This window comes from Choloepus didactylus, chromosome 2 (genome assembly GCF_015220235.1).
Source record: "Choloepus didactylus isolate mChoDid1 chromosome 2, mChoDid1.pri, whole genome shotgun sequence".
NCBI lineage: Eukaryota > Metazoa > Chordata > Mammalia > Pilosa > Megalonychidae > Choloepus > Choloepus didactylus.
Genome location: NC_051308.1, coordinates 194,941,095 through 194,967,431, shown reverse-complemented (window position 1 = coordinate 194,967,431; position 26,337 = coordinate 194,941,095). Strand labels below are relative to the sequence as shown.

Genomic DNA, 26,337 nt, shown 5'->3' with positions numbered 1-26,337 from the left:
CCTAGCAAGTGTTGCTGTCCCAATGTGCTATCCAGACTCAGAATGGATATAAGAGCCTGGCATATAAGGGCCCTCAATAAACAGGATTTATCTTCCATGCACTCTTATGACCAGAATTAGTGTTTAGAAAACTCCGTCAAAAGATCTTTGCTTCATTTCATTTTCCAACATGTAGGTCTGTTACCTTCAGGATTCACTTTATTGTTTTGCATCTCAGTTTTCTCAATGTTAAAATGGAGGTAGCATCTGCTCTTATTGACCCCATGTGGTGGCTGTAAAGATGCAATTAAATAAAGGCCATGAAAAGATCCTTGGATTTTTAAAACCAAGTGTGATTCAGAATATTCTGTACTCACTGAGAATATAACATTTCTTTGAATTGTTACATTATATTTCCATCTAAACAACCAGATGAGTTAACCAAAGTTGACTCCTGAGTCAAAAAGATTTATTAATGTAAAACAGAAGTAGTTCAAATACAAAGGCAACTTTCTGTTCAAGTTTGAATATTTTCAATATACAAGTATGTAAAAGAAAAAAAACGCCACATCTTCGTGTTGTCATTTTATTTAGTTTTTTACCTTTTAAAAAGTTTTTGGCACTACAAGGTTCTGTAAAGAATAGAGGTGACAAATTTAAAACACATGAAATTCTTTCCTAATTCTTAAGAACAATATATATAAAGTCTGAAGCAACCAAAGTATGAATACAGCTAATAGAAAATAAAGAAATGTAATTTTTTAAATTCTCTCTTTATACAATTCATCAAGGTTAAACAAAACATAAAATTCCCTTAAAAATAGGGTAATAAAATAGATGAAATTTGTATCACACAATTTGGTGATACTAGTAAAAACTATAGTTCATATTTATATACAAATAATACAGTCTTTAAAAACAGTCTTAGAATTTAAATAATCTATCTAAACATGTTAAAATTTTAAATCAGGACCTGATTTGTTTTGCTTTCCATTAAATGTCACTTTTTCTGCTGAATGTAACTGATATTGAGGTACGGATACCCTTGAGACAGCAGGATTGGCTGGTTGCTGTGCATCGGTAGACCAGCTGAAAGAAAATGGACTCGCATTACTCCGACACGTTTCCTCTCGGTGGGTGGGGACAACGCTCTCTACACCGACGGGTGGCACATCTGTCTGTTGGACACAACACAGACAGGAAACTGAAAGGCTTGTGCCTATTTATCTGTCAACCCTTAGAATTAACTTGTAGCTAGTTCTCCCTCTTTTTTTTCTATTTATATAGTAAGAAGAGATGATGCATGTTAAAACATTTGGGGGGGGTGAAGAAAGGGAGGGAAATGGTATGTGAAAGAAAAGAGAAGAAATGAGATGGAGGACAGGTATCAAGAAACTTTGAAAGACTCAAACTCTGTAATTGTACTCAAAATATTCCTAAGAGAGACATACCAGGGAAGAACTTCACACACTCCCTTTGAAAAGGGCTTTATGACCAATAATCACTTCCCTCCCTCAACCTTAGTTCTTTGCTCAGAAGAAACCAAACATAATCCAAGTACTGCAACTCTATAATACAGGGAGGCCCCAGTAGTACATGGATAGTTCAAGAAGGCTTCAATTTGTATCAAGCCTGAGAATCATACCAGGGGCCTGGACACCTCCCCTTAAAGTTATTTCATTGAGTCAACATTTCCTGAGTACCTTTCTTTAATTTCTTGAACTCCCTAGGTTGACTGTAACAACTGTGACTTGTTTTTTAAACCCCTAGGTTAACTGAAATCTGAAGGCCAGACTCAAACATTCCCTGTTAGAAGTGAATTATCTCTGAGGCAAGTAGGCTAGATAAAATCCTCCAAGTTCCTTGGAATTCCCCTCAGTTTGTCATATTTATTACCTAGGTCAAAGCCATTATTGGTACTCCATCATCACCAGGAGAGTATGAATTCAAGTCCTTGTTTTATAATAAATAAAGCTGACCATATCTCTGTTCGACTCAAAATACTATTAGATGCCCACTGCTTACTAAATCTAGTCCAAACTTTTTCATAATATGGCCTCAGACTACCCTCTCTAGCCTTATCACCTACACATCTTTCCCATTTACTTCATGCTCTAGCCTTATTTTCCTCATTATGTCAGGCAAAAAAGTGGGTTTGCATATATTATTTCCTCAGCTAAGAACACCCTCTTCACTAATGTAGAAAATCTCTAGAAAAATTCCTGTATGTCTTTCAAGAGTCAGTTCAAATGTTAACATCTGTGATTTAATCTCTGGTGTCCAAATCCCAGCCCCTTGACTCTTTCTGCTAGGACAAAGTTAACTGACCCCTCTAAGCATCTATCATTATCTATTTTACATGTCTTGATCTCATAAATAAATGTGCATTAAGTATGAGATTTTGTGTTACTTAAGCTTGAGCAACAACCGCCTAGCACAATTTGCCAGTGTGTGCTCTCAAGAAATGTTTATTAAATGCATGAATTTTTACTTCTATCCTGGCCTTCAATGAGGCTCCCTGTCCCCAAACAAAACACACCTAAGCCTGTTAACTTTTGTAAGCAATGGTACCTTGAGTATAGAACGGTTTGTTGGGCTGAAATCTGGCATTTCCCTGATGCATAAAGTTTTGATGCAAACCATAAGGCCACGAAGCTGGAACAAGGGGAAAATGGGGACGTGGTGCATGTTCCCAAGGAATTGGAGGATTTAGTCCTGGAAAGCCTGGCTCTGCATTGTAAAAAGAAAAAAACATTTTAAAAACATCAGTTTGTCCACTGAAACATTCCTTCATTCCACAGACTTACTGCATACCTACCATTGGCCAAGAACTATGTTAAATGCAGAAGATACCCAAAGAAACTTTGAAAGACTCAAACTCTGATTGTACTCAAAATATTCCTAAGAGAGACATACAAGAACATATATACAATAACTACTATAACAGATAATATGGAAGGTGCTCTGAAAAGGGGGACTAACCGGTCTGAGATGACTGATTAAGCTGAGTCTTGAAGAACAAGGAACAAATTAGGCAAAAGGGAAGGAAGGGCATTTTAGACCAAAGGAACAGCATGTTCAAGAGCCTGGAAGCATAAAAGTACAGCATATTTGAGGAGTCAAAGAATAGAAAAAAAATCAGTATAATAAGGATAAAGGAAGGAAATGGTGAGAGAAAAGGCCAATCATGTAGGCAACATCTATACTTCAAAAGATCTATGTTTCACTCTATGGAGCTTACATTTTATCCAAGATATTCCCAACTATCCATAAATCAATTATATATCAGCCTAGAAGGAGCTTGAGGCATTGCAGTGTAATAGTTGAGAACTTGGGCTTTGGAGCCAAACTGGTCTAAGATCAAATCCCAGTTCCAAAAATTATTAAGATGCAATTTTAAGGTTGTTATAAAGATTAAATTAAATAAACATAGTGGCTTGCACAAATTCTGGCATATAAGTAGAAACTCAAAACGTATTAAGTCTTACTTTTCTATGACCAACTATCCCCACCAATTTTCTTTCCTTTTAAAATGTACCTTTAAGTACATCTTTGAAGGTACAGTATCCCCTGAATCTTCAGGATTGTTTCTAGTGGATTCTGTTCATTCAGGATCACAATATGCTAGGAACTAATCTGAAAGATAACTGACTTTACCAACTAAACCTAGCAGGAACTCAAATTAGGAGGTAAGAGATGAGGAGGAATAGGGAGCAAGGAAACCAAAATCTACACTAATCATATTCTTAAGCCTTGGGCTTCCCAGAAGGTAACCAAGAAAACAAAGCAGCTGTCTTTCACAGCTGGTTCACTGTAAGTTTGTAAAGCCAAGTTACAATTAAAGGCTGAGGCTGAAGGGCTCAGGGTTTACAAAATTAAGGTGACTAGGAACACAGATTTAAGTCATTATCAATTGAGAAATACTGTTTTAACAAAAAAGAGTTAGTTTGAGGATATATTCCTATCTCCTCCATTTTTCACAACCAAAAATTGTAATAATACAAGTAATATAACCCCATCAAAGACAATTTAAAAATGGGAAGAACAAAAAACTCACACTACCTCCTACTCTAACACAACCACTATTATTTTAATATATGCCCATCTGGTCCTTCTATTTTTAACATAATAGTAATTTTAGCTATATTATGAGTTATGCATCCATCCAACAAATATTAAATAATTTACTGAATAATAATTTATAATATGAAAAAAGTTATCTACCATATGTCAGGCACTATACTGGATTTTAGGGAGACAATAGACAAGACGCATTTCTTAGCCTCTTGAAGTTCAGTCTAGTGGATTATGCAGACAAATAAACAGGCAATTTCAATAGAGTGTCCATGTTAAGGAAACATGGAGGAGAGAAAGGATACCTAATACAACTGGAGGACAGGATCAGCAAAGGTTAAGAAAAGCATCCTGAAGAAAATGATTTAAATTTTAAAATGGAGGACAGTGAGTTAGCAAGCATTGGGACAAGGCAGAAGGAGATGAGTGAGCAGCAGAGGTAATAGAGAGAGATCATTCCAGGCAGAGGGGATGATTTGGATAAACAATCAAGGGTAAAGGAGTGCACATGTTGTGTTTGTGGGATGTTAATTAGTTCACTATGACTAAAATATGAGTGGTGGGGAAGGTGTGATTTGAAACTGTAAAAACAGCCAATATTTCAAAGGGCAGAGACTCTGTCTTCACAGATGCCTAAATGACCATCATGGTGCATGTCATGGTATATACAATAAACATGTGTTGAATGAGATAAGCAAACGCCACATTGGAAGGGCCATATATACTGTATACCCTTTGATCTTAGAAATCTAAATGAGTTTCCATACTCTGGCATTTTTGCCCAGCAAAATACATTATCTTCATTGTTTCAGAAGAGGTCTGAGGGACCACTTCCATCATTAGTGTTCTAAGGAGAGCATACTTTTGTTTTAAATTATCCCTAAACGCATTCTTTTAAAAATAAAGGGATAGACGCCTATGTAAACTGTATTTTAGGGTAACCAGATAGAAAGTAAGGAAAAGTTCTTCATAGAAGAATTCCCAATAGTAAATAGAAAAACACAATTTTACAACCTCTAATGAAATAACGGATCTCAGCAACAATTATCAATGGCAGCTAAGACAACTAAGTAAAACTAATGAAGAACTTCATAATGGATAGTATAGGCTGCTATAACATGGACTCACTAATCAATTTTTTATTCACTAAAAGAGGAACAACCAGACATTAAGTACGTTCTGAAGTGAGGGAATAGGAACTGCACAGCACCAACCAGTATTCTTGCCAACAACAAGAGCCTGAATCTAACTGAGCCTCAAGAACTACCTACCAGTTTACAGGAAATATGAGGACAGAAGTACATGAAAAATGATGTTAAACAAGGATACAATCTACTTCAGAATGTGGGGAACTCCAAAGACTACTGACCTAGTTTCTTCAATAAATACTGGCATGGTAAAAAAAATAAAAAAAATTAAAAATGGTGAGGTGGAACTGTTATAAATTAAAGGAGACTTACAACAACACGTGACGTATGGACTTTCTTTGAATCCTGATTCAAAAAAAACAAAAATAAGAATACTTTTTCTCAGAGAAATAGGAAAATTGAACAAAGACTGGGTATTAGATGATAGTAGATATGATAATAGTATTGTGACTTTTTTTTTAAGAAATACAAACTGAAGTGAATTTGATTCCATGTCTGGGATTTGATTAAATACTCAAGCAAAAAGAATTTTTTAGTGGAGAGGAGAGGGTCAGATAAAATAGCAAATACTGGTAACTTGTTAAAGCTGGGTATGGGTATGTGGAGGTTTATTTACTTTATTCTCTTCTTTTATGTATGCTTTTAAATTTCTATAATAATGTTTTTAAAATAAAAATTATCACTAACAAGCTAGATATAAAGCTAAATTTATGATACAGATAAACTTTTTTAAATAGGCAAATATTTTTAAACTACTGGATGGTAATACACCAAAATAATACTTAGTAGTTAACTCTAAGAACTAAAATTATAGGCTATTTTCTTTATATTTTTCAAATGTTCTTTAATATATATGTATTACTTAGATAATCAGGGAAAAAAACTATTACTGCTAATTATTGTTACTAATATTATTTTCTTTTTTAAAGAACTGCTCCTTACTGGGAGATAGTAGGACAAAGAGCACAGGTTTTGAAGAAAGAAAATTGTTTTAAATCTGGAATGTACTATGATTAACTATGACAGCATGACATGATTTAACCTTTCAATTTCTATACACCAAGCAGCACTGCTGTGAAAATTAAAAAAAATAATAAAATAATAACAGCTAACATTTATGTGTATTAGCTCATTTACCATTCCCAACATCCCTGTAGTTAGATGTTATTAATACCCCTATTTTACAGATGAAACTAGTACACAATGAGATCAAGCAACTGCCCAAGCATAATAAATGGCAGAGCCAGGATGTAAACCCAGGCAGTCTGGCTCAGAGCCTATGCTCTTAACATTTATGTAATCCTATCCTGCCCCTCTACAAATATTGCTTGCCTCCTTTCCTTCGTATTTTATGCCCAGGTTCAACTGATAATTCCAACCTTTCTACAGACAGAAAGAAAATCAGGAGGCATTACCTGAATTCCCCACTGCACCGTTGTTCACCAGGGAGTTTGGAGCCACAGTACGAGGCCAGTGTCCATCGTGAGAGGAGCTAGAGATTGCCACAGGTCTGGCAGCAGGCTGTGCAAAGATGATGCTGGGATCGTTCAGGCCAATATTGCTGGGGGCACTGCCTGGTGCAGAGTGGATCACTGGGCCATGGATGGGCCAGGAAGGGCCAGGAAGTTGGAGAGGGTGCACTGGCAATAATCCCATATTGTGCATGGGAGAATACTGAGCTGGTGGTGACTGGGGAAAGTTATACATAGGCATCTGAACCTGATGGGGGGGCTGGGCTCCCTGCTGAGATGGACCAAGCTTGGGTTGGGATCCTGGCTGTGATGGAGGCTGGGTAATGGCAGCTGTTTGGGAAGAGTTCTGTGGAAATGGCTGAGGCTGAGGGGAATAAGACGGTGAATCAGACTGCAGAGAAAAAGATACATTTTCAAATTAATTTACAGTTTATAAAAGCACAGTTGGTATCAAAATACAAAATTGTGGGCTTATTTCATTAGAACATTATAAACAGAACACTACTGTACAAAATAATTTAAAAAAATCATAAAAACCTCATTTTACATGAATGCTGGACTTTTTCCCAAGTACTCATGCCATCTCTCAGATGGACATTGTGTCATACCCTTTTATTACCCAAGGAAAATAGAGCCCAGACATTATTCCCACAATGTACAACCCATATTTCCAATTGTGAACTAGAAACTTACATCAAATATCTCACAATCACTCTCATTCAGTCCCTCAGCAAGTATTTATTGAGTGGCAATTATGTACTAGGCATTGTTCTAGGTACTAATAATGCAGTATTAACAGGTGCCCTTGTGGAGTTTCAAGTTTACAGAGGGCAAGAAACAGGTCAGATAAAGATTACATAATCAATTACAATAAAGTATAGTAATTTCTACAATTAAAAAAAATACAGCATATAATGAAATCACAAAGCAGGAACAACTAACCCAACTTGGGAGAAGGAGAAAAGAGAAAAACAAGGAAAGCTTCCCAGAGGAAGTGGCCTTTTAGCTGAGACTCTGTTAAGTAGAAAGCAGCCTGACAAGAGAAGATGAGGACAAGGAGAAGGGAAGTATTTCAGGCAGAGGGAACAACATTTAAAAGCATGGCTTTTTAAAGAAACTGAAATCTGAAAGAATTTCAACGACTGGAGTAAAAAGGCAAGAGAACGGCAGATCTGTGGTTGAGGAGCTAAATGGGCAAGGATGTTGGAAGCTTTGTGAGAGTTTAGACTATCTGAGGGCAATGGGAAACCACAGAAAGGTTTTAGACAAGTCTGGGAACACATTCAATTTGCATTTTAGAAAAATTATTCAGATATAAGAAGAATGAAATGAAGAATTAAAAAAAAAAAATAGACTGGTAAGACTGGTTAGGAAGCTGCTATAATACAGCAGTCCTGAGACAATGGTAGCTTGAGTTAGGGAAATACAATAGGGAAAGACAGAAGCAAATATGACTATGAGCTATTTTTAAAAGGCAGAAAAACAATTTAGTAACTGGTTGGATGTGGTGGTTGAAAGAGGGCAAGGAGTTTTAAAAACCAGAGAGAGGGGTGGATCACTCAATAAGATAAAGAACACAGGCGGAAGAGGCCAAGTCTGGGGGTTAAAAAGAAATATGTTACATTCTAGACAGGTTCAGGTTTAGGTGCCTTGTTAGACATCAGAAGAGAGATGTCTGATAGACTCTTAACCCTAGCTCAGGCCAGAGAAAAGTGAGGGCTAGAGGCAGGGACTGGAAGTTAGCGGCAGCATAATAAAGTAGTTAGAGCATAAATTTTGGAGTAAGAGAGGATGAGGGTTCAAGTTACAGCTCAAAGTATCTGTGACCTCAGGCAAAAAATTTAAATCTCAGTTTCTTCACCTATAAAATATAGATAATGAGACCCTAACTCATAGGTTGTTAAGAAGATTAAAGAATACATGCAAAAAATACAAAGACAAAATTCAGGAGAGTAGATACACCTTGGTAGCGAGGAAAAGAGGGTAGGAAGATCTTAGGGATGGGAATGGGATCCAAGAGATGTACAGGGGTTTTCAACTGTGGGTAATTGTTTTAAAAGCAAAAATAACAAAACGTTAAGAATTGTTAAAGTCTGCTGGTGGTACAAGGGTGCTTATTATTTTCTGTACTTTTGAAATATTAAAAAAACAGGAAGAAAGGATTCTTGTACAGCACACAGTCAGCACTCAACAAATATTTGATAATTTTATTGTTGCTATGTAATATTTATGAAAATGTCATACACATTGTAGGCATTCAAATGTTGGATATGGGTGGCTATTCCTAAATGTTTTTCCCATTTAGTACATTTCCTACTATTGCTCTTCAAATGTTCTAACAGTTTTATCTAAAATCAGGTCACATCATATTTAGCATGTTGAATAGTTAAGGGCTTTAAAGCTAGATATGCCTGGCTTTGAATCTTAATTTCTCTTATTCGCAGCTTCCCAATTTGTAAAATTTGATCATACTAATACCCACCACTTCACATGGCCACTCTAAGGATTTAAATTTGGTAACAGTAACAGTGTCAGGTTTAGAATAAGCACTCAATTCATATTTAATTAATTAAATGCAAGGTCAGAATACAGATTCAGACAAAGGTTAAGAGCAATTTAGCAAAACTAACATAAAACTTGTGAGTGTGAATTCTAATTCCATACTCACTCTTTTACAAGGTGTACTTCACTAAGTAACCATATGTCCAGCATGAGGAGACATAAAAAATTCAGGCAAGCAAATATGATGCACATATTGCCCTATCAGCACTAAATCCTTTAATACATCTCAATTTTTATGGCTATTTTATTAATAAATACTGACATTTTTCCACTAGGCAGAGCCTGAAACTTCAAAATCATTACCTTATTTTAATCCAACCAACCACCTTATTATGTAGATGTTACCTTATTTTACGTATGAGGAAGAAGGCTAACTGAAGTTAAAGTAGCTTGCCCTTACAGCTAAACCCAGATCTATTTATTCCAAAAGAAGTGTTCATTCTACCTTATATGCCTAGGATTATATTTGCCGGTCTGAGCAATAAACCCCTATCACCCACCAAAGACAGTGCTACCTTCCTGTCAAGACCATTCACAGGCAGAATACTTACACATTCTGAGGACTGCCTAGTCCTTATGGGCTGATCACCCTGTTGCTGGGCTGAACCAGCCACCTGTTGGGCATTTACAAGGTTACGGACCAGCTGGGCTGCTAAGAGAAGACATTACAAAGAAAAATTAACAGATAAAGAAGTGGCGGAGAATCAAGAAACTCTCTTTCTCAAATCTGAGATTTCAAAAATGTGTGCTTTTAAACTATGAATTTGTAAAGGACTTGTAACAACTAATTTTTTAAAAGCCATTTTGTAGTAGTGCATATCCATCAAAAAAAATACACTGGTTTCTGGAAATAAGATGAAATGTCATACTTTTTTTCTAAAGGAGACATCATTTATTTAAGAAAATACATTCTGCAACAAGAATCTGTAACTGGAAATCACTTCTAAAATATTCTAATTTTTTTCAATAAATTCTCATTTGGGAGTTCACCATTTGATTCCTAAAATTCCTTGTGAAATACAGCAGGAACAGATCTTCCTCTCTCACAACAGCAGCAGAAAGAACTATAATTTCTCCTACATGTTCCTAGAAAAGAACCTCTCATAAAGAGTATTAACTTTTCAGAGCAAAAGAAATAGACAGAAGAGCCTGACTCAAACCCAAAGAATACCTAGGAGGAGTTAAGTAACTCAGACAGTTGAAACCTTGAAAGTGAACATATCCAAGTATTGTTCAAAGTAAGAGCCTCACTGTCTAATTTTAATCTCTTCAAGAAATTTTAAGATCCAAAATCATACAACTAAGGTTTGGAATAGAAAAGGCAGGTCCTCGGCACAAAATCAATATAAATTACTTTATTCCCTCCAGAAACTATTTTTGGCTTTTTCTATTTACCTGCCACACTGCTATTCCTCTGACGGGCCAGCTTGACCTCCGGGCACTCCCTTCGTACATGTCCTGCATCTCCACATATAAAACATCTGAGGTCTCTGGGATCTCTAAAGTCTCGAGTGTCATGGAGATCTCGGGGGTCAAGAAGGTCTCGAGAGTCTTTCTCCTCTTCATTCACTTCCTTTTCTTCTTCACTGTCTTTCTTCTTTAGTCTAAACAGTAAACTGCTGATACCAATAATGTGGGGCTAGGGACTTGTAAGCTGAGTGAGTCACAGACCAAACTAAAGTATAAAAGAGTCTCACAATCACGAAGGGACTAACTAACATGCTCATTGTTTCATGCATCATATTTTTGAAGGGAAGGGAACTCACATTTATAGCACACATACTCATATGGCAGAAACTGGAGGTATTCCAATAGTTTTAAAATACATTATGAAATGTAAAAAATATTTTTACTATCAATTTTAATACTGCAACAATCCTTAGAGGTTGGCATTTATTATCTCCATTTTTCATAGGACTAAACTGAGGCTCAGAGAATGTTTAATGTCTTGCCTAAATTTAACAGTCAGAAAAGAGTGGTGATAGAAAGTTCCAAGTTCTTCATTTTAGGCTAGACTTGATAATTAAAGAAAGGATTTTCCTGGCTAATTAAAAAAAATACATAGAATCCAGGAGGAAAAAGTATGTTTTGTAGATAAATTTTGAGGGGGTATATAAGACATGTATTCCTTAAGATAAATAGCATATACATATACCTCAAAGCATATGTCTCAAGGATTCATATATTATATTTTAATTATTGGTTTGCATGATTGTGAGGTATTTGGCAAGAACCCCATATCTTGGTCATCTTTCTTTTCTTGACTTCTACTATAGGTCTTGCCACATAATGTGTGTCAATAAATGTTTCTTTAATAAACAAACAAAAAACCCTGAATGAATTAACAAATAAATGAACAAATAAATGGTATAAGACATCATTACACAACAAATAAATCTCACCCCAAAACAAAATTCTATTCAAATGTATTTACCTAAGATACAACTTACAGCCCTTAACTTTCTCAAACATCTCTGAACACAGCTATAGCCAGAAATTAGCCTCACATTTATTTTCCCTGTAATGTTGATATATAATCATTTGCCAACCTTCTCCTTTTAGGGCAGTCTTTCATGTAGTGGCCTATTTTTCCACACACACGGCAACAACGATCATTGGGAGCCAGTTCTCCATCTGTTAATACTCGGGAGTCAAAGAAGTACTCCTAGGGAGAAAATGCAATTTTGCTAGAAAAAACTGCTATAAAATTTTTGAAACCAAATGGAAAGGAAACTAAGATGCAAAAGTGGTTAAATTAAAAAAAAGAAAAAGAAATATTAACAAATATTTTACTGTAAATAAAAACAAAACATGAAAAGATTCAGAATCATCATCAGAAACATCACTGCTACTAACATAACAATGCTAACTACTTTATATCCACATTCATTTACTCAGTTAATCCCTGTAACATGTCAATAAAGTAGATAATATTTTTATCCTTATCTTATAGATGAGGCCCATAGTAAAAAGGCTGGTAAGTAACAGATAAACGATTTAGAGCTAAGGCTGTCTGACTACAAAGCTTATGCCTTCTGCTACACCAGATCTTCTGGAAAGAAACTATTCTCTTTACAAAAGAGTTTCTCCTGAGTTTTATGTAAGTAAAGCTATCCTCTGGCTTACTTAAAACATTAATTTGCATAAAACTTTTCAAGAAGATATAGCATTTAACATAAAAAATGAGATGTGCCAAAAGAGAAGACAGGGAATAAATATGAAGTAAATAATTTCCCCAAGTTTTAAAAGAACCAGGCTTATTTCTGTTTATGCTAGCACCTTAAAGCTTTAGCTCAGTTTTGCACTGTCACAAAGACTAGCTTGGTCCTAAGAGAACACATACTTCTGGAAGGCAAAAGAACATGTCCACTTAGAACTCTCCAAATCTATCTAAAGTCAAAGATAAAACTGTAAGAGACCCACCCATTAGGATGGCAATACTCAAAAAGATAGACAATAACAAGTGTTGCCAAGGTGTGGAAAAATTGGAACCCACATACGCTGCTGATGGGAATGTAAAACAGTGCAGCCCCTTTGCAAAACATTTTGGCAGCTCCTCAAAATGCTAAACAAAAATTTATCAAAACAACCCAGCAATTTCACTCTAGGTATATACCCAAGAAAAACAAAAACATACATCCATGCAGAAAACTTGTGCAACAATGTTCATAGCAGCATTATTCCTAATAGTCAAAAAATGGAGACCACTCAAATGTCTGACTGATGAATAGGCAAAAAAAAATGTGGTCTATCCATACAATGGAATATTATTTGGTCATAAAATAAGTATTTATACATGCTACAAGAATTGAAAACATTATGCTAAGTGAAAGAAGGCAGTCACAAAAGGCCATATATTGTATGATTCCATGCATATGAAATGTCCAGAACAGGCAAATTGAGGATGTTATATATATTTAACAAGAGAGAAAACAAATTACCACACATTTTTTTATTAAAGATATTAAAAATATGCTAGTAACCAAGGTTCAATATTTTCATAGTACAAGTTTAGTAATGAGAAGGATGGAATTCTTTTTTGGAAAGACATTTTGCTTAAATGGAATTCAATGCTCATGTTCCTTATTAAAAGTAAGGGCAAATGTTCATCTGTTAATGCTGATCTGTAATTAAATTTTATCTATTTCATTTTTGAAAATGTTTTTCACAGATGAACAGGTTTTTCATAGATTCATGGTATAGAGACTATAAAGAAGGGCTGTGCATATGATGAGACTAGTCTTCAATAAAAGGAAATATATCTGAAGGTATCTGCAGACGCAGGCAGGAATAGGTCTGTAGCAAAACAATGAAGGAATGCTGATGTGATAGTTTCTGTCTTCTCAGAGGAAAAGTCATCTACTAAGATTGAGAAGGCCAGAGGTAAAAAGGGGGACAAAGTGCAGGGGGTACTGAGTTTTCAATAAAATAAACTAAGTTTAAAATAGCTCTTATAGAATGGGAGACAGACGTAACAAAAGAAATGTAGTAAGATTGTAAGACATTAAAGTTCAGTTGAGGCTGGTAAATATTAATTCGTAGTTATAATATACAGTTAAAACTGCCTAGCTCCATGATTTTTTTCAGTAGCGCTTAGCTGCTCAAGTATGGACAGATGGTAGGTAGATAGCTGAAATCATTTAATGCTGAATACATAAGCATGCACAAGGACAGAAAGGGCAAAGGAATGTCAAGTCCCAGAGAGTAAATCAGGGAATCTAAGTTAAATGGGGAGAAAAATAAAGATAGAAGATAGCTGATGTATAGGGAAAAAACAACTCAATATATCAGAGGACCTACTTATGTAGAATAGTTGAAGTAGGGATATCTGAGTGAGCAAGAAAGGTGAAAGAAAAGAAGACGCACTTGTCTTTATCCTCCATTAGATGCTAAGGGAATGAATCACATCTATCTTGTATGCTGTTATCCCAGTGCCTAGCAGCGAAATAGGTACAAAGCAAGAACTCAATATTTGTTGAAAGAATAAACTTTCCTAAAGAAAGTATAAGAAGGAAAGACTGTACAAGGATATTTTCTATAGTCTCAGTTATAACACTGATTCAATTAAGATAACCTAAATATCCATCAAAGGAGAATAAACAAATGGGTATATCCAAGGTTTTCTTTTATTGTTATTTTAATTGATATGTTAGTAAAATTTATTGTTGAGTTTTCCTTTTGTTAGTTATTTTGTTCTTGTGTGATTCTTCTATCATTTCACATTTTACAGTTATTTTACTTCTCCCCATTATACTTATTACCACCACCTAAGAGGATGAACAATTAAAAATGTGTGAGAACCAGTTCTCTAAGGAAAAAAAGCGCCAGACTTCTCGCTGTTTTTCTTACTCCTTCTTTCATGCCACCCCCAAGAAAGAAGAGTGTTGAAACTAGACTGAAGAAGTTCAAGGGCATCTATTATACAATAATAGTAGGGACACGGCATCTCTCTCTTATGAGTTCTTCTCTTTGAAAGTCTTTTTCTCTGTGAAATTGAGACTTCCTCCCACTTGGAAAGAAGAGCCTTCCCACCCATTAGAAAGCAAGCAAAAACCAGAGTGAAACAAGGGAAATGGAGGCTGCTATTTCACTTAGTTCAGGCAAAAAGAATTCTCTCCATTCCACACCATCTAATCCAGTTTACCAGAGTTAGAACAAGATTAGGGTAGAAGAACTAGCAAATAATGTAGTATTTGTTTTGTGTTGTCCTCTCTAGGTTTTTTTCATCAAGATTTCTAGAGATGGGAGGAAGGCGGTAGACAGCAGCTCAAATTAAAAATTAAAGGATATTGGTTATCTATCCTCATTCACTCAACAAATAGCCTTTTGTACATCCTGTGTGCCAACCTTTGATAGGCATAATAATGAATCTTACAGACTTGGACCCTGTCCTCAAGGAACTTAACAGTCTAGTGGGAGACAGAATTTAACAAATAAGTTAAATGCACACACACACATATACATAACATGTATATAACAATCACTATGGATTATGATAAGTGCAATAAGAAAAAAATACAGGGAACTATGACCATTTTTTCCCCTATTCTAAATATCAACTGGGAAACAGGATTAAGTTTCTTACAATACAAAAAAAAAGTTGTATACAAAAAAAGAAAAGATTCAGAATTCAAATTATGTAAACTTACAGCTTCTCTGCCAATGAGGGGATAAAAGGGGGTACCAAAAAGTTTCCTTCCATTGATAAATGCCTTCATGATGAAATTGGTCACTTTGGAGAAAGAAGAAAATAATAAAGATGCAGGCAGCAACGTGTTAGAACTTTAACAGCAGAGAATCACTATTTTAAACTTACTTTTTCTAGACACTCCAGCACCAAGGTTATGATTCAAGTCAAAAGGGTCTAGAAAAGAAATTTAAGAATTATGTTTATTATAAATAAAATATACTTGCTAGTCATAACTAGGGTCATAACACATACTCAGACCACCCAAGCCAGCAAATTATTCTTTTAATATTATAGATTAAGATATGGAAACTAATAAAAAACAAAAGGAATAATCTTCCAAATTCTGACATGTTTCAGTTTTCTCCCCAATTTCCTTGGTCAAATGACAGAGTGGCTTTTTTGTTTTGTTTTGTTTTGTTCCTCAGTTAGTATCAGCTAAGTGATTACCTTCAATGGCAATGCATTTAGATGTCCACTGCTTCTCAAAAGTTGTCAATAGCTTTTTTTGCCGAATACTAATTACATATTCCTTGAAATCAAACTCTTCAGTATAGAAGCGAAGCAGTCCCAACCAAAGCTCTCCTAATGTTTCTGTGTTCTTTCCAAGTGAAGGTAAACGCTTTTTCTACAGGGAAGTTAAAAAAAGAAAAGGAAAGGAAAACAAATGTATACAAGTACCCAAAATATGGACAGCAAATCAAAGTAATATTCTTCAGTTAAATTATGCAAACCCTAACATATATCAGTGAACATTCTATAACAGAAAACTATGAAAACATTACCAGTTCTTCTGTTTTATCAAAGAAAAAGGCATTCCATCCATCAACCATTCTCTGTGGAATCTGTTTTCCATCAAAGATCTGCATAAAAAAATTAATTTTATTATTACATTTCAAGTCAGCCAATCCAAAAGCCTGAATTCTCTATTATTTTAAAATTTATCTATTGCAAATTCTTCTTCCAAAAAGAACATGTCAGGATGATTAATAAATAAAATGTATCTGAAAGACCAAAGTAGGCAAAGAATATCTTAAGAGGATGAGAACTCTCCAAATGATACATTTAATGTTACCTAACTGGCTTATATCAAAATACACCCAATCCAAGATTACTGAGGCAAAACTAAAGAAAATGAAAATAGCAGTTTCAGCAAAGGACCACAGATGTAGAAATACACAATAAATAATACCTAACATTTCTGCAGCCAAAGGAAATCAATAGAATTATTTGTTTTGGATAGAGTTCTAGTACCTTTAATCAATTATCTACATCAAATGAGGCCAAGAAGCATCTGGACATTGATTTTTTTTTTAAACGGAAAATCAGGTAGTTTTCCCTGACATCCTGATGAAGATATGAAGATTGTAAATCTTCAGTGTTAAATATGAATAATAATTTACTATCCTAAAGAAAAAGTGAAGAAGGAAAAGTAATGCTATTTTGAAAGAAAAAAGTTATCCCATAAGATGATTTTATAGGCATAGCTGACCTCTACAAATAATTTGGAGAACTTTTCCCTAAGGAAAATTTAAGAAGGACAGGCAATGAAACGGAAACCAGTCTTGGTTCTGCCAAGCATTTCATTTCCCATTGAAAATGGGAGAAGATTAGAATAATTAGGTCAGTGGTTTTCAAATTTTATTTTTCTTTTAAGCTACAGAAACTTTACCTAAAATGGAACTTTCCTTGGAAGATCAATATTTAAGGCAGATAAAAGCAGAGATACTCTGATAGAAGCCTGGGTTGAGAAAATGTACCCCACCTATTTCTTACCCATACTTGCCCCCCTGCTACACACACACACACACACAAATGAGACCATTTAGGGGTTCCTTTGAACCCCCGGTGCGTAACAGAAAATAGTTCCCTATTGGCCCAAAGTCTTCCATATAGTGAACACTTAATATGTCTGTAGAATGAATATATTTGCTCTGTAAGCATATTTACATAAAAATTCAAGCTTAGAAGTCTTAGGCTAACGATAAGTTGCTTTTCATATTTACATATAATTCAAATACAGTTACCAAGAATCATCTAGCATAAGTTCTGACATTTCATAAAACAAAAAAAGATAGCACTTGACAATTACAGATATTAAGGGCTGAAACAAAACATGTAAGATCCTTCCCTCAAGAAAGACATGACGGTTTTAAAAGAGGCCAAAATATAATATTTTACCCTTATAGATTAGGATGCTATTATAGGTATTCCATACTTTGTATGGTTTTATTAATTTACCAGACATTGAAATAATAAAAGCTACCTCTTCAGACCTTCATTCTTTTTAAGCCAATTTTTTATTTTGAGTAATATTCATGAGCCAAATTATTTTCCAAAATAATTATCCAAAATAATTATTCAATTATTTTGGCTGGTAACAGAGTAGACATGTGCGGCCTTGGAGAGTAAACTCTCATTTTGCATGTTCTAATGAAATCTCCTGTTTCACACTCAGAAGCACTAGCGGTATCATGTTTCCTTTACACACACATACAAACTCTTTCTCCCCTCCATTCCTTCTCTCACTCAATACCAATCATCTTCCATTCAGCACTCAGCCTTCCCTCCAACATCTCACCAAACAAGTCCAGCATATTTACAAGGAGTAATTCTGTACATTTCCTTATTCTCTTTATTTTATTATAATATTTTAATGTCTACTGCTAAATTTAATTGTAACTTTATGCTGATATAAATTAAGAGAATACAGAAGTTATAATAGCAAGTATGAATCACACTCCAAATCCTTTTAGTATTAATTTTTATGTGAAAATTTGCTTTCATTTATGATGATTTTCAAGAGTACAGCAAAATTATTCTGCTTAGGAAAGCTCCTTTTGACCTGAAGAACTTTTTATTATTGATCATCAAAAAACCACTCTTAGATGACTTTTTAATATCCAGCCACTTAAAGTCAAGGTTCAATTACAAAGGGAGCCAGAGATCATCAGCTTCATTAAAGATATCCTTACCCTTAAAAGTTGATCGATGCCAATGACCAATATTTAAATGATGCCAGAGCAATGGACAATGGGGTCCCATATGACAAGCAAAAAAGGCCAGAAGCAAAAATCCATATATCATCAGTCCATATGTATCACAAAGCCCCCCACAATCAGAGCTCATTATGATGGAAAACATTCCATGGACTGTTTTTCATTTCATCAATCACTGTCTGTTAAGCAGATAATGGGAGAGTTCTTGAAAGTTGACTACGGCAATCCTACCTAATTTTTCCAATAATAATGTTAATGCTACTATAAGAAGAAGAATGACAACAATAACATTTAAAATAATAATAAAAGCAACTACCACTTATGAACACCTAATTTGGTACCTATTACGTGCAAAGGCATTCATTCTCTCTGTTCCTTATACTAACAGTGAAAGATCAATACCACTATTATTACATTTTTAGTAATGATGAAACTCAGAATCATGGAGGTTAGGCAGCTTGGTGAAGGTCTCAATGTTGGAATTAGGATTCAGTCCAGTTCCCCCTTATTCCAAAAATCATGCCCTGCTCTTTCCATTTTACCATGCTGCCCTGGTTCATGGGTGCCTCTAGATCCATGGGTGATAAAATGAGAGAACATAGACAAGCCAGCATGTAAAAAACATTCGTGGCACATTTTTGTTGATCATAGTATTTTATCAAAGTAGCAAATGGCTGCTATGATATTACTGGAGCAATCATGCACAAGAGCCCCACATTTTAAAACTAAGCAACAATTAGAATAATACAGAGACTGATCTATTCCTGCCAAGCCTAATTTAATTCATGCTACATTTTAAATATCCTTCAGTGAATAACCTTGTTCAAAGCAAATCATCCAACATGGATTCAGCAACCTCAAATTTTCTACTAAGGATGGACATTTAAAATTTTTATTTCACTTCTATCATGTGTTTAGAAGAGGGAAGGAAAAGCTGCTAAAACCAAATCGTTATTCATCAGAACTATACAAAACTTACTAAGGCCTTCTGACATGTGGCTTGCTATTTTGTGATTTCCTTCTTTGTCATGGCTATCAAATTTATATGAAATCAGAATATTTGATTTTTCCTAAAATTCTGATATTTCAGTCCTACCTCAAAATAACCACCCTTCTAAGAAATTAGAACTGGATCCTCCCTAATGCTTGCAAATCCACTTTATGACAAAAAGCAGAAGAAACGGAAGAATTAAGAACTCCTTTGTGCCAATTTACAACATGGGACTCTATGAATCATTAGTTCTGAATGAGTATTTCTTTCACTGTACGTATTTATGCTTGATGTAATTAACATAACTACAGAGACCAGGAAGAATTTCCTTGAGTTTGCTCTCAACCAAAATTCAAAAGATTGAGCAAGCTATACATAGGAATAAATAAACTTCATTGCTAGCGCAGCAGTAAGGAGACTACTCTGAAGAGAAGAAACTTAGTATCTGCATCTGACAGACTGTAATATATATGAGTTCATGGTTGGCTATGAGACACTCATAATCAACTGCACCATTCTAAAACTGTGAAATAACAGAAATGTCACAACAGATATACAATGATTCTGTTCATATAATATTCTGCTGGTAGTCTATGTTCTCCCATATAATGACTTTTCAAAAATATTCATCATGTTTAACTATACTATTAATGGAAGAAGAAAACTTAAAACATCAATGATGGAAAAATCCTTCATGATGCCATAAGATGACTAAGATCTACAGTGTTTAAATATATTGTTTTTGCAAGAAACTCCTTCAGTTTTCTTAAAGACCTACCTCTTGTAGAACTGGGATAACAGGTGGCTTTCTCTGCTGCAGAAAATACAGCACCATGAGGATATATGCATATGAAGATAAACTTCCCCTGGAAGCATCTCCAATGTCACAACGCTGAAGAAACATAAAGTAATTATTGAAAATAAAACTTCAGTGCTTATTCCACACAGAAGCATTGACTAATCTGAGATATCTTTTTTTTAACCCATCAAACTGGCAAATATCCAGAAGTTCAATTACAAATTGCTATTTAGAGTGTGAGAAAAGAGGCACTGTCATACAGTACAGGTGAGAAAGTATAAGGTGGTACAAACTCTATGAAGAATAGTTTGTCAATATCAAAATTCCCTTTAATCTAGCAATTATGTTCTAAGAATTTATATTGCAAATACACTAAAAATTGTGTGAAATTACTAAAGTTTTTTATTGCAGCATTGTTGTAATAGCAAAAAAAAAAGAGAAATAACTTAAGGTTCATCAGTAAAGCACTGATTTAAAAAACTGGAATATCCACACATTAAAATAACATGCAGCCATAAAAAAAGAACAAGGAAACCCTTTGTATAGTAATATGAAATTATATCCAAGTGAAAAAAATAAAGTACAAAACAACGTTCAAAGTGTGTTTATACTTATATTAAAAAGGAAGGGGGGAACTTATTTATTTGCTTGTACTGGTACAATATATTTCTAGAAAGATACAGAAAACTTTAACGCTGGTTGTCTCCAGCAAGAAGTACTGGCTGGCTAGGAGATGATGGTGTGGAAGGGAGATATTTCAATCTAAATCCCCTTAGACTTTTGAAAATTCAAAACCACATGAGTATGGAGGCAAGGCTATTTAAAAAATAATAAAAATTAAAAGCAAAAAACTCTAGAAGAATCCTCAGAGACTTTTCCCCTTGAGTAAGGATTTAGCTGATATCTGTATATAAAGGGAAATGAAACTGCTGACATAAACCACTTGCTTCCATTATCAAAACTCCATGAAGTTACAACTGAGTACAAAAACAACATGCCGGAGTCACTTTGTAAGGTGAATATAGTAAAGCAGCTGTCTCAAGTCTGATTTGTAGCACGTGCCTATATGCCTTTCTTTTCTTAAGCTGCCCTGTGTCTACAAAGAGATGTACAGGAATAGCTAAACAAATATGCCTCCCTATTGGAAGAGTGAGTTTTAAGAAATGAAAAGCTGACCAAGTCACTTCCTTACTAAAACCTTTTCACTAATTCATTCAACAAATACTTCCTGAGCAGCTACCATAAAGCAAGCACTGCCCTGAATTAGGGATACAGAGGACCCTGCCTTCATGGAGTTTACACACTTAGCAAAAGAATAAGGAAATAGAATCCAGTATGATGAGTGTTATAAGAAATGCATAAGGTTTTACTGGTAACGTTTTGTTTCCTTGCCCAGAAATATTTATCATTAAACCTAAATATGAGATTTCCTAACCCAGAGATTCTTAACTAAGATGGTAAGTCAACTTCCATACCTTGAGTTGAAAATCATTATTGCATTGGAAAATTTCAGTTTTGGGAAATTTACTAGGGTGTTTTGTTGCCCATATATATAGAGCACTTATAGCAAAAAGACTAAGAACCGCTCTATCCTAACTGGTATAAATTCAACCAATCTAATATACTAAGTGTCTTTTTTAAAAGCTCAGGTAAACAAAACTAAGACATATTTCACTAGACTAACATCAGTATGCTTCATTTTAACTATCCATGGTATTATAACAAAGCAGGTAATTAATTTTTTCATAAATACCTTAGCGAACACTTTCATAGTATATCCTAAGTACTGCACTCTAGGATCAATAGCTGCATAAGTAGCCAGCATTCTTGTGTTATGCTGAGCCTGAAATATAAATACAAATCTGAAAGGATTCCAAATTTAAATTTACAAATCAAATAAAAAGATACAATACACTCCTAACAGAATATATAGAAATGTAAAACTTAAAATGCCTGTAAACAAGTCAAACAAAAACTAATCTTCAACGTGAAGTAAATATCAAGATGACTGGTAAACTATTTTTTTCTTAGTACTAGTCACATTTGAAAGTTTTAAACACAAATACATAGTCATCTGTAAACTTTTAAAATAGCCTATACAGAAAGAAAAACTTACCAATGTATTATATAAACTGATATCACCTTCTAACCCACTTCGTCTGTGTTCAAATTTTACTATAGGCACTTTGGCAGTAGTTATAGGCAAAATGTTTCTTAAACCTGATTAAAAGAAAAAAAAAACAAAAAGATCTCAGCAGGTTAAATAATTTGAATAATGCTAACAAATATGTTATTTTGTTTTAAAGCTATATTTTAAAAATCATACCTGGATGTCTCTTAAGAATTTTTGCCAAATTTTCAATTATTTCCTTACAATTTAATTTCTAAAAAACAAAGAAATAATAAATTTAAAAGTAGGTCTGACTCAATCTGGCCGTGTGCAAATTCTACTTTAATCAAGGCATTTAACACTAGCATTTTAATTTTCAGCCAGAAACTTCTATAACCTTATTACTAAAGTATGTGGTCCATGGACCTGCAGTATCTGCATCAAATGGAAACTTGATTGAAATGCAGACTTCCAGGCTCCACTCCAGTCTACTGAATCATAATCTACATTTTAACAAGATCCCCAGGTAATTCGTGTACACATTAAAGTCTGAGAAGCACACAGATAGGAGAATAATATGTTTTTCATTACATGAATTAACAACTAGAGATGGGTTTCGTAAAGGTAAAACGGTGTAATTAGTAAGAACATAGGCTCTGAATTTAAACAAAACTGGATTCAAATCCTGGACTATGCATTGACAAGCTGTGTGATTCTGACCAGATCTTTTAACCCCTCTGAGCCTCATACTACTATTCAAGAAAATGAAGATAATCATAAATTTTTGCCCTATAGAGTAATTGGGAGGATTATAAGAGACAATATATAAAGCATCAGCAGCATGCCTGACATAAAAGTAGGCACTTAAAATTTGTTAGCTATTTATTATTATGTTGATGAGGAAAAGAAGGATAATTCTATTATTACCAGCACCTAGTTCTTCAAGGAAATTCTTACCCCTACATATGTGTTACTTTTTAAAAAACACCATAGGACAGAGTTTTTTGGTAATCATTGTAATACAAAGGACAGGAAGATAATGGCATTATGGATTAACTGAATTAAACTGAAGGGTATAAACATCAATCCCCATGGTTATTACTTCAACCACTTTTGTGTTTTCCCAAAACGATCTTTTTAAGCTATGAGGGCAGTAGCCATTACAGCTTAACTTGGGAATTTCAAGGTAATCATTAGTTACTGTAAAAAAAATGAAAGAGGTCATTTTTCTCTTTATTATTCAAGGGATACAACTTATGCTAAATTGTTTCACTTATGAATAATATAGAAGAAAATAATTTACTCTTTTTCATTGTTTCAACTTCCCATTTAGTGATTTTAAAACATGATTATTAAATTTTACAAAGAAGATATATAAAACTAGAATCTCCTCCCCAGACAAAAACCCTTTCCCTCAATTCTTGCTCTTCATAATGGAGAGAGGACAGAAGTTTTCCCAGTAGGTGGCACTGAGCAGAAGTTAATTAAGGAGGACAAAGTATTTGAGACTTTTCAGTTTTTTTATAGAACAAGAAGATGCTAATTAATACCAAAACAATTTCTTAGGGTCAAAAATAAGGATCTAACAGGCATCAATGCTATCTTTACTCCAAGTGTAACAATTTTAGAAACACCTTTTGAAAGAACTATTTCAGAACCACACAGCTACACTATTCTGCTGAGTTATTTTATGATGCAACTGAGGCTACACTGACACCACTACTGACACCACTACAGAAGGTGACCTCACCCCAACTTCCAAGCAATCCCTAATTTTGAAACATAAAATACCAATAACTATGCTGGTAAAGGACTAAAAAACCCACAGGGACCCCATCTTTTTCTAGTTGCTGCTAGGGAAGGCTTGGGACACTGCTTCCCTGTCCAATCAGTCCCTTTCTCTAATCATACTCCCAGTGCTGATACCTCATACACCTAGGAGGAAAGCATAAGTATCCACTCTCACTGCTGAGACTGCACTGGGGGAAGATCTGCTCCTGGCATTTCACAGTGAAATTCAGAAAGTTTTCAATTTCAGAAAGCAGTGGTTAAGTTCTACAGTACTATTAGCACTATATTTCAGCTACCTTACGGGGTAAACAAACTACAAAGAGGCAATAAGATATAATGTAAAGAGCATGGGCTCTGGCGTCAGACAGACCTGGATATGAATCCCAGATCCAACATTTACTAGTTGTGTGAACCTGGGCAAGTCAGTTTATCTCTCAAACCCTCAGTTTCCTCATCTGTAAAATGGAGGAAATAATACCTACCTCAAAGGCGGTTGTAAGAATGAAATGAGATAATTGTATGTAAAAGTGTATACTAGGGAGGGCGGGGCAAGATGGCAGAGTGGTGAGGAGCAGAATTTCGTCTCTCCCCTAGAGCAGCTGGCAATTACCCAAGAACTATATGAAACAGTGTTTTCGGGGTCTCCAGTAACCAGTCACACATTGGATGCAAGTTTGGAATCGGAGGAAAAGCTGAGATCGCAGCGAACATTGTAAGTTCCCCAGACCAGGGGTCTGGCGCCCCTCCCCACCCAGACCTCACAGACTGTCTTGCTGCCAGCTCCCTGAAAGGGGGGAAAAAAGAAAAAACAAAAAACAGCAATCTGCTGAGGGCAAGAAGGGAGGCTCAACCCAGCCTCAACTGCAGAATTAATTAACAAATTAATTAACTAATTTTGGGAGCTGGGGTGCTAAACAAGGGCTGGACTCCGAGAAGTGGGGGCACGTAAAAGCCGGCACCCATTCCCAGACTCCAAAAAAGCCATTTTTTTTTCCCCTACATTTTGTCCCTTCTGGCTTCTCACTGATCCCTTATCTTTTTGCATTTCAATAGCCCCCAGCAGGGGTGGAACTGAAGCTGTTGGAGAGTAATTATCAGACAATAGCCCAAAGCATATCTTTAAATGCTCTATTCTGACACTGACAAAACTTCCAGGCTGGGGAAAGACTTTTAAAAGAGACTTTTTTTTTTTTCTTCTTGTTTTTCTTTTCTATTTTTTTTTTTTTTTTAATCTAAAAGTAATATATGTGGTTATTTTCTATTGGAAAGCCCAGGTTGAGGGACTAGGCTGGGATTGGGGGTAGACAGAGTACCCACAGTGTCTCTGAGTTCCATATTCACTACTGACGGTCTCCACCCCCCGTCTTTAATTGGCAACTCAGGCTGACCAAAGAATCTACCTGGAGAGGCCCCAAAGAGGAGAGGGGAGGAGGGAACAGTGCCCCTGAGAGACAACTGGAGTTCTGAGGATTGGGAGAGTGGAGGACGGTCCAGCTCAACTGGCAGTTCTCCTTCTAGGAACTCAGACCCCAGGGGCTGGAATTCAGATTCTGGCTTCAGTCAGCCACGCCCCTGACAGGATCAGAGTCACCAGAACAACTAAAGTCTACATACCTCCTTACACTAGTGGGGGAGCTGCGGGCTGGCGAGCGCCACCTGCTGGACAGGAGAGGAAAAGCACCAATTCTAAAGGCCTCATAGGAGGGTCTCATTCTCAGGAAAACTCCATACCCTCCCAATGAGACCTGGCCACACTAGACTGGGAAAATCTAACTAGGGTCGACCATATCTGAGGAGACCCTCACAAAAAGGTTACATAGAGGCAGAGCAAGAAACAGAAAAAACAAGAGGGGAAAAATTCTGATCACCTAAATTAGAACCTAAGTTAGAGGTCTAGAATAAGTTGAACTGAATAACAGAGGCCAGAGAACAAAGCCAACCAACAAGAAAACCACTAGGTAAAAGATAGAAAACAAGCTCCAAAATAAACTAATCAAGAAAATCAGATGCCTAGACAACTTAAGATAACAAGCCATACCAGGAAACACGAAAACATGGACCAGCCAAAGGAACAAACTAATAGCTCAGCTGAGACACAGGAGTGGAGGCAACTAATGCTAAATAAATTTGAAGAAATGAAGGAAGATATAGCAAAAGAGCTGAAGGATATAAAGAAGACACTGGCTGACCATAAAGAAGAATTCATAAACTTAAAAAAACAAATG

General features: G+C 35.3%; 1 protein-coding gene across 6 annotated transcripts in view; it reads right to left on the bottom strand.

Annotated features, from left to right (window-relative positions):
• Nucleotides 1-445: 445 nt before the first annotated feature.
• The window catches only part of TUT4 (terminal uridylyl transferase 4), a 154,799-nt gene continuing 128,907 nt past the window's right edge, over nucleotides 446-26,337 (bottom strand). Inside the window, exons 17-30 of one of the 6 annotated variants that reach the window (XM_037827221.1) lie at nucleotides 22,538-22,595; nucleotides 22,328-22,431; nucleotides 21,965-22,054; nucleotides 20,191-20,304; nucleotides 16,208-16,285; nucleotides 15,873-16,050; nucleotides 15,552-15,599; nucleotides 15,385-15,467; nucleotides 11,785-11,900; nucleotides 10,631-10,854; nucleotides 9,787-9,887; nucleotides 6,617-7,064; nucleotides 2,551-2,709; nucleotides 446-1,068 (exon numbers count right to left, since the gene is read on the bottom strand). In XM_037827221.1, coding sequence (XP_037683149.1) covers nucleotides 980-1,068; nucleotides 2,551-2,709; nucleotides 6,617-7,064; nucleotides 9,787-9,887; nucleotides 10,631-10,854; nucleotides 11,785-11,900; nucleotides 15,385-15,467; nucleotides 15,552-15,599; nucleotides 15,873-16,050; nucleotides 16,208-16,285; nucleotides 20,191-20,304; nucleotides 21,965-22,054; nucleotides 22,328-22,431; nucleotides 22,538-22,595 — 1,890 coding nt within the window. In that variant the 3' untranslated portion in view covers nucleotides 446-979. Of the gene's footprint in view, nucleotides 1,158-2,550; nucleotides 2,710-6,616; nucleotides 7,065-9,786; nucleotides 9,888-10,630; nucleotides 10,855-11,784; nucleotides 11,901-15,384; nucleotides 15,468-15,551; nucleotides 15,600-15,872; nucleotides 16,051-16,207; nucleotides 16,286-20,190; nucleotides 20,305-21,964; nucleotides 22,055-22,327; nucleotides 22,432-22,537; nucleotides 22,596-26,337 lie in introns of all 6 variants that reach the window. The other 5 variants (XM_037827222.1, XM_037827223.1, XM_037827224.1 and 2 more) reach the window with 5 other exon arrangements.